A 9,075-nucleotide genomic window follows, 5' to 3' on the forward strand; every position below is an offset into this window, starting at 1 on the left:
TATGTCTGAGCACACTTGCAGGATTAGAAAAATCCAGAAGTTGAAAATGAGGCCAAAAGAGGTCAGCTTGGCCTTTCAATGCCACCCTGAATTCAGCACTCTTGAACAGGCTCATCCAAGGTCCTTTTAGTATATAAATCTGTTAAGACTCTATACTCCCTGCAGACTAAGGGCCCAGGTAGAGATATAAATCCTACCTCGGGGCGCCTGGGTGGCTCACTTGGTTAAGCGTCCAACTCTTGATTTCAACTCAGGCCATGATCTCACAGTTCAGGAGATGGAGCCCCACATCGGGCTCTGTGCTGCCATCACGGAGCCTGCCTGTAACTCTCTCCCTCTCTCTCTCTCTCTCTCTGTCTGCCCCTCCCCAGCTTGCTCTCTCTCTCAAAATAAATAAGTAAACTTAAAAAAAAAGTCGTTATCAAGGGGTGCCTGGGTGGCTGAGTCGGTTGAGTGTCCGACTTCCGCTCAGGTCATGATCTCATGGTTCGTGGGTTTGAGCCCCGCATCAGGCTCTGTGCTGACAGCTGGGAGCCTGGAGCTTGCTTGGGATTCTGTGTCTCCCTCTCTCTCTGCCCCTCCCCCACTCGCACTCTCCCTCTCTCTCTCTCTCAAAAATACACATTAAAAAAAAATTTTTTTTTTAATCTATCTCTGAAGTAGAAAATCTACTCCACGTTACCCTGTAGGACAGTCTCCTGCTTTCCCCTCCTGCTGAGAGGTGAGGATTTTAAAGTACAAATCAGGGCGCCCGGGTGGCTCAGTTAGTTGAGCATACGACTTCAGCTCAAGTCATGATCTCACAGTTTGTGGGTTTGAGCCCCACGTCGGGCTTTGCGCTGACAGCTGGGAGCCTGCTTAGGATTCTCTCTGTCTCTCTCTCTCTCTGCCTCTCCCCTCCCCTCTCTCTCAAAAATAAACATTTAAAAAAAATTTAAATGCAAATCTTATGTGAGAAGCTTGAATGCAAACATTCTGGGAGAAGCAATAAAATGTCTTCAATGGGCTTGCACTTGACCTACTAGGAGATGATCCCAGATCCTGACCTGCAGGGGGCTTGCCTGAGGGCAGGAGGGCAGTTGTGGCTTTCTCCAAAATCTTGCCCAGCACCCACTCCACTACAGACATTACCCCCTCAAAGTGTAGGAACGTTCAGGTACTTTAAATTCCACCGGAGATAAAGGAGTGGCAGGCTGAGAAAGACCTACTTGAACTTGGTCGAGCCATCGTCGGGCAAATCCGGGTTCTGGTGGAGACTGGAGACTTCAGTCCACTATGCAGCCAGGAGAGTAATCGACAGGGGACAATCTGAAGAGGTTGCATCAGGTTTTCTTTGTAGTCCTAACTCCAGAGATGGGCTTCAGAAAAAAAACACAGACACAAACAGAAACAGTCAACTTCTATTTCTACACGTGTATATAAAAGTAAGAAGGCCCTTGACAAAAATCATTAGTAACAGATCTTGAGGGCAATGCATCCTCTAAAGCAACGGTTTTCAGTCTGTGTTTTCAAGCTGTTCCTGGTGCCCTGGAGCAGTGGTTCTCAAAGACAGGTCCCCAGACCAGCAGCAGCACCTGAGATCTTACTAGAAATTGCAAAGTCAGGGGCTCCACCGCAGATCCACTGATTCAGAAACTTTGCAGGTGGGGCCCCCGTCTGTCTCCAGGTGATTCTGATAAATGTTCAGGTTTGAGAACCGCTGCCCTAGAGGCTTGGGAAGGGGTAAGATGTGAGAATTCATTCAGAAAACAAGTTCTTCTGCTTTTTAAAACGTATGAAAAGGTAAGAAAAAGGTGTGTCTTCTCAACTTTGGGTCAAAAGACAGTTTCTACGAGAAGGTAAACTAACTGAGAACAGAACAAGGCAGGGAAGACACATACTATGACAACGAATGGGATCAAGATGACATCAGGTCAAAGGAACTTGTGACTTAAAGCACAGTTAGTAGATTCTTATCCATCCCCGAGGAAACGTATAAAAGGGAAACAGACACAGAGAAAGACAATATTTAGATCAATGACATCAAAAGGGTAGTTGGCAGGGCTGACTTCTATCTAGAGGGCAAACTGTTGGATAGACTCAGAATGAAAAAGTCTGTAGATCCAGAAAATAGAAAAAGAACACATTTACCAAAACTTCATAATCCCTTTGGAAGACAACCTATCAAGATTACAGGCGCTGGGAAGGCAAGCTGGTGCAGCCACTCTGGAAAACAGTCTGGAGGTTCCTCAAAAAACTAAAACCTTACAACCCAGCAACTGCACTACTAGGCATTTCTCCACGGGATACAGGTGTGCTGTTTCAAAGGTGTGCTGTTTCGATATGCCCTACGATGGCTCGACCAAGTTCAAGTGCACCCCGATGTTTATAGCAGCACTATCAACAACAGCCAAAGGATGGAAAGAGCCCGAATGTCCAATGGATGAATGGATAAAGAAGACGTGGTATATAGATACAATGGAGTATCACTCGGCAATCAGAAAGAATGAAATCTTGCCATGTGCAACTACGTGGATGGAACTGGAGGGTATTATGCTAAGCGAAATTAGTCAGAGAAAGACAAAAATCATATGACTTCACTCACATGAGGACTTTAAGAGACAAAACAGATGAACATAAGGGAAGGGAAACAAAAACAATATAAAAACAGGGAGGGGGACAAAGCATAAGAGACTCATAAATATGGAGAACCAAGAGGGTTACTGGAGGGGGTGTAGGAGGGGGTATGGGCTAAATGGGTAAAGGGCACTAAGGAATCTACTCCTGAAATCATGGTTGCACTATATGCTAACTAATTTGGATGTAAATTTTAAAAAATCAAAAATAAAATTAAAAAAAAAAAAGATTACAAGTGCATTTTTCCCTTTGCCCTAGCAATCCCAAGTGAGGAAATTTGTAAAACAGGGAGACTTGCCCACATCCAAAATGATGAATCTGTAGGTTGTTCTTTAGATCAGTTTGACTAACAGCAAGAGACTGGAAACAACCTAACTGTCCACCTGTGGGGGACGAGTTCAGTAAACACAATGGCACAGTCACAACATGCAGCTTGACAAAAAAGAAGGTACGTATGATTCTACCAATATGACATTTTGGAAGGGACAAAACTATGGGGACAGAAAGTATGTCATGGTCACCTGAGCAGGGAGGCGTGAATACACAAAGGGGCACAAGGGGATTTTGGGGGTGATGGAATTGTCCTACAAGTTGATTATGGTGGCGGTTACGATTGTTGTCTGTCAAAACCCACAGAACACTCTACACGAAAAAAGGGTTCATTTTCCTGTATGTGAACTATAAAATGGTTTAAAAATAAAAGTAATGGGTATAGGGTTTCAGTTTTGTAAGATAAAGAGAGTTCTGGAGATTGGTTATGTAACAACGCGAATGTACTTACTGAACACTGTTGAACTGTACCCTTAAAAATGGCCAAGATGCTAAGTGTTATGTTATGTGTCGTTTCCTACAATTTTTTTTTTTTTTAAAAATGGGGGCGCCTGGGGGGCCCAGTCGGCTGAACGTCCGACTTCAGCTCAGGTCATGATCTCACAGTCTGAGAGTTTGAGCCCCACGTCAGGCTCTGTGCTGACAGCTCGGAGCCTGGAGCCTGCTTCGGATTCTGCGTCTCCCTCTCTCTCTCTGCTCCTCCCCTGCTCATGCTCGGTCTCTCTGTGTCTCAAAAACAAATTAAAACATTTAAAAAAATTTAAAAAACACACAAATGAACCAAGTGATCACATGTGATTTGCTGGCTGATTCAGTATTTAGAAGCAGACAGCTCCCTGACTTCAGAGTGAGGGCCGGTATCAGCTGAGCAGAGGATGTTCGGAGAGGTTAAAAATAAATGTCTGGAAGATGAGGCTCAAAACTCTGTAGTGCCAAATCAGACTATTTAATTCCACAACTCACTCCAGTATGCAGATGTCCCATGTTAATAAATAAATAAATAAATAAAGACATTGTCTCTAACCTTTCTTTCTTTTTTTTTTTTTTTTTAACGTAAGCACCATACCCAATGTGGGGCTTGAATTCACAACCCAGGTTCAACAGTTGGATGCTCTACCGACTGACCCAACCAGATGCCCCAAGACAGCCTCCCTAACCCGGAGAGACGTCTCCAGAATATAAATACTGTTTTGTAAGAGAAAGGGGATAGGAGGTACCAGAGTGCTACGGGACCACAGTACTCGTTGGCATTTGCGTTAAAAACGTGGAAGAATTCCCAACTAGTAAGTGAAAAGAGTTGGAGGTGGGGTGGGAAATAGGATGTCTGGAGACACGAGGGGAAGCAGGGATCCACCATACTTGCCTCTGTATGTTGTTTACGGTGCGAGTAAAACACACCTGTAGCTGGGCAGGTTGCGGGGAGAGAGAAACACCATGGAGACCTACGGGGTGTCTCAGTAACAGCCTTCGAAAGGATTTATTACAGGATCGAGGCGTGTGTTAGGAAGGTCAAGCAGGGTTCATGGAAGCGGGACCGCGTTCTGGACTGGATGCGGTCAGAGAACACGATGCCTTGGTTATTTTAGTGGATCTTACCGAAAAGGGGCAATGAGGAAAAAGGGGCTGGCACCACGACTGGTCAAGAAGCTGCAGTCCCTCGTATCAGCCAGGGCAGGAGAATGTTTTGTCATTTTTGTGGCTTGGGAGACGTGCTTGGTTTTGTCTGGGTTCAGACCTAATCACTGAGCTGTCTTGTTTTCGTCCTGCTTCACCGCCGGTCACAGGGTGGCCTTGTGTGATGTCGGTGTTCTGGGAAATTATTTATGTTCAACAGCAGAACACCAGGGTCCATCACACGGTGCCAGCCAGGACAAAAACATGGAGGCAAACCCAACGTCCATCAGCTTACAAAGAGGGTAAAAACACTGTGGTTCGTCCATACGATGAAACACTCGCCTACTTCTTGTCAAAGACATGTAGCTAGCTTCTGAATAAACGGTCTTATTTTTTTTCTCAGACATGAAGGTAGGATTTTAAAAGTCACTAGGAATTTGAGGCGCCCGGGGGGGCTCAGTCGGTTAAACGTCCAACCGTGGGTTTCGGCTTGCTTCACGATCTCACGGTTGGTGGAACGGAATCCTGTGTCGGGCGGGCTCTGTGCTGACCGTGGGGAGCCTGCTTGGGATTCTCTCTCTTTCTCAAAATAAATAAACATTGTTAAAAGTCATTAAGCATTGTAAAGAATTTAAGGAATTAAGATCCAAGCACCAGAGGCATCAACCTAAAGCAGCTGGGAACACTGCTTTGTCCGTAGCTCTCTTGCACAAGAGTCTCAATGATGAGTCTTCTACTAAATAGCTATGAAATGAAAACAAATCTTTTTTTTCCCCCTATTTTTTCTTTAAAAAAAAATGTTTATTCATTTTGAGAGAGAAAGAGAGAGCCCGGGTGAGCAGGGGAGGGTCGGAAGGGGAGAATCTTGATTTCTGCTCAGGTCATGATCCCAGAGTCCTGGGATCCAGTCCCGGGTTGAGTTCCACATGGAATGTGGAGCTTGCTTGGGATTCTCTCTTCTTTTCTCTCTCTCTCTCTCTCTCTCTCTCTCTCAAATAATAATCATCACAAAGTAGAAAAAAGTTTTACTTGATCATATTTCAATATTTCCCAAAATCACTAGTTTCTATTTTCTTTGCCCAGGAAATGCAATCAGCAAGTACTTCTTGGGAAGATAGCTTTAGGTCTTATGTGAATTATGCCAAATGTCACACACACACACACACACACACACACACACACACACACACATATATGCATGTATACATACACTCAAGGACTATAATACAATTAAAATACTTTCTAAACATCTATATTCTTTGTATTGCAAATCTTTTATCGTACTAACTTATCAATTTATTAGTAAAGTCTAAGTTTTCCTTTTTTTAAATGTTTATTTTGAGAGAGAGGGAGAGAGGGAGAGAACTAGCAGGCGAGGGACAGAGAAAGTGGGAGAGAGAATCCGAAGCTGATAATGCAGAATGTGACATGGGGCTCGAACTCACAAACCGTGAGATCATGACCTGAGCCAAAATCAAGAGTCGGACGCTTAGCCAACAGAGCCATCCAGGCATCTCAGAATGCAAGTTTTTCATTGTCTATCTGAAGTAGTCAATCAGTGAGATAATTTCTGGTCTCACAAAACCCACTCCGCTTCCTGTTTTATTGGTGAACATCTCACATGATGTTTTTAATGAGTGTAGGAACCATTTTGCTAAGTTTTCCGTTAATTTAAAAGATGTTCTGCAAATCTTTCAGTGAATGTGCAGACTAGAGATTAAATACAGCAGTGCCACCTGAAATTTACTTCCCAGATTGGAAATGCTCAGAACATAAGACTATTTTCAAGATACTCCCACAAAGTATTTATTGGAAATATCTTCTGTGCCAACATTTATCTGCTTTTCGGGGGTGGGGGGGCTGGTCGGAGTGGTCTACCTTCTACAAGCTTACGACCCTGTTCAAGTGTAAAAGCAAATTCCTCTAAGCAGCACAGGCCACAGCCGTGCTGAGTCGGAGAATGGAGAACTCCATTACTCTGCCTTTTATCTTCAGGGTGGGAGACAGACCACAGGGGAGAAAATAAACTAACTCATCAAACAGTCATTGGGAGCTTTCTGGGTGCAGGACTGGTTCCCCAAACACTGACATTCCTCTGGGTGAATGGCAGTTCCCTGTTTAACCAGACTTTTGAAATCACCTACTGAATTAGAAGAAAAGAACAACGTCTCTCTGTTCCCTGTGTATTTTTCAGTGCTGAAAAATACTATAAATGAAAGGCTCCATCAGGAAGTCAAGAGAAAAACACTGATTTAAAATACGTAAGTATATGGCAAAGGAACTGCAAAAACTGACACAAATAATTTCTGAAACCCTAGGAGTTAAGTGCAATGTACCAGTCCCCACTAGCACACTTATTCCCTCACCCCTCTACCAATTGCTCTTGTCAAGGCCACCAGTGACTTCCATCCACCTTGCTAAACCCAATGGTCGTCCGGATCCTCCTACTTGGCCATGTCCAGCCTCCGACCCATTTGATCACTTCTACAGGAAACATTTGCTCCTTCTGATTTCCAGGCACCACACTTTCCAGATTTTCCTGCTACCTCTCTGGGTCTCCCATCCGCCCCTCCAATGTCCAACAGGCGCTCCCACCTCACACAGCCCCGCCTGAGCTCCAGAACCTTCCCCACACCTTCTCCGCGCAAAGCCTTAAGGCATCGTCTCCTTGAACCTGACCTCTCCCTTTCACATCTCACACCCCAGTCTGGCCCAGGCCACCATCATCTGCGACCCGGGCTGCTGCGGTGGCCACAATGGCTCCACTCGGAGCCCCCCTGCGGCTCCCCCTACAGAGGGGGGCCGCCAGGCCCACCTGATCCGGCCGAGTGACTTTGAACCTCGCTTCTTGCCCCCTCCCTCGTCTCTCGGGCGGCAGGTGCCCGCGAGCTGTGCCACCACCGGGCTCGGGGCTCCGCACGGGGCGCGGCCCCGCCCGGGGAGCCTCCTGGGGTCCTCCCGCAGAAGCGAGCTCCGCTCCCCTCCCCCTCGCCCTCCCACCCATCGTGGGCCCCGGAAGAGGGGAGCGCGCATGCGCCCGCCGGCACCGCCCCCCGGCCCGCCTCGGCCGGCGGAGCTTCGAGTCCGCTCCGGTCGGTGCTGGGCTGGGACCCCCGGCGGGGAGCGGAGGACGGGCCGCCGAGCCCGCGGGCCGCGCGGAGACGCACCTGCCGGAGGCGGGAACGGCGGCGGCGGCGGCGGCCCTGACGCAGGGGGCGGGCCGTGGAGGCCGCGGGGCGGGCCCGCCACCTGCCCCGCTGCAGCGGCCCCTGCCGGACACCCAGCCTGGCCGCGCTCGCGAACGGCGGGGGCCACCCCCGCTCCTGTCTGTCCGCCAGCGACGGTCGCTTTGCGCGACCGCGGAGCGGAGCCGGGAGCGGTGTCTTGCCGCGTCTTTGCGCGCTTCCCCGAGGTGTCGTGAATTACTACCTGCTTTCGTCCGGCCGGATCACACAGCTTCCGGACAGAGCACTTCAAACACTGGAAAAAGCAATCTCCAAAGATGGTTAGCCGGGTTTCCGGGCAGCGACCCCTGAGATCTTTACCTGGGTGTCCCAAGGGAACAGTTTGAGGGTCTCTAGGGCAGGGTGTCCCAGGTGGCTCCACGTGTCTGATTTCCCTTAAAATCGCTGAGGTTTCTTCCTTTTGATTCAGGCTGACCACCAGCACGAGCCTTCTTGCAGTAGAACTGCCTACGGGTGTGCCCGTGGATCTGAACCGGAAGTGGCCTGAGAACCTGGGTGCAAAAAACGTTACCTTGACATTTGTTTTCTGGTGTCAGACCTCAATCACTTCCTAGTTGGCTGGAAATTCAGCCTACTTTGGAAGCCTCTCTTGCTCCTGTAGGCTCTCGCAGCCCCTCAGGGGCTTAGGGAATCCAAGGATATGGGAGGAGGGCCTCACATGTAACCATTTCCCTCCCCCCTACCCCCTCCACGTTATGTGGCACTTACTTTGTGACAGACGCTTGTAAGTGCTTAACATACCTTAGCCAGTTTCTTTTTTTTTTTTTTTTTTTTTTTTTGAGTTTATTTTGAGACAGAGAGAATGCATGGGAAGGACAGAGAGAGAGGAAGAGAGAGAACTCCAAGCAGGGTCTGTGCTGCCAAATACAGAACCGGTCACTGGGCTTGAACTCACGAACTGTGAGATGGCTGACCTCAGCCAAAACCAAGAGCCAGGATGCTAACCTACTGAGGGGCCCAGGTGCCCAGCCTTAACCAGTTTAAATCTTCCCTGTTATCCCTACTTCACTGGTGGGGAAATAGAAACCCAGGGAAGTGATGCCCGAGGCAGAAAAGCTGTTGATAGAGCTAAGATTCGAACCTAAGTGCTTTAGCTGCAGATAACAAAGGTCGGGGCTTCCACACACACTTTCTCTTACTACAGTGTTGTTCCATGGTTTCGTGTGCATGTGAGATTAGCCTTTGAGTGTTCATCCTTTCCTACATTCAGATACTGGGTGCAGGGAGCTGGGGCGGGAGGGGGGGGGCAGTGCCCTTCCCTGCAACCTTT

The 9,075-nt window shown here is 47.9% G+C and overlaps 1 protein-coding gene across 4 annotated transcripts in view; it reads right to left on the reverse strand.

Moving 5' to 3' along the window:
* Positions 1-8,312, reverse strand: part of SIRT5 (sirtuin 5) — a 37,019-nt gene extending 28,707 nt beyond the window's left edge. For 2 of the 4 annotated variants that reach the window (XM_042985699.1, XM_042985697.1), the window contains exons 1-2: positions 7,376-7,560; positions 1,209-1,358 (exon numbers count right to left, since the gene is read on the reverse strand). In XM_042985699.1, coding sequence (XP_042841633.1) covers positions 1,209-1,323 — 115 coding nt within the window. In that variant the 5' untranslated portion in view covers positions 1,324-1,358; positions 7,376-7,560. Of the gene's footprint in view, positions 1-1,208; positions 1,359-7,375; positions 7,561-7,727; positions 7,771-8,105 lie in introns of those variants that run through there. The other 2 variants (XM_007089747.3, XM_042985698.1) reach the window with 2 other exon arrangements.
* Positions 8,313-9,075: the final 763 nt, after the last annotated feature.

Source organism: Panthera tigris, chromosome B2, assembly GCF_018350195.1.
Source record: "Panthera tigris isolate Pti1 chromosome B2, P.tigris_Pti1_mat1.1, whole genome shotgun sequence".
In the NCBI taxonomy this organism is placed as follows: domain Eukaryota; kingdom Metazoa; phylum Chordata; class Mammalia; order Carnivora; family Felidae; genus Panthera; species Panthera tigris.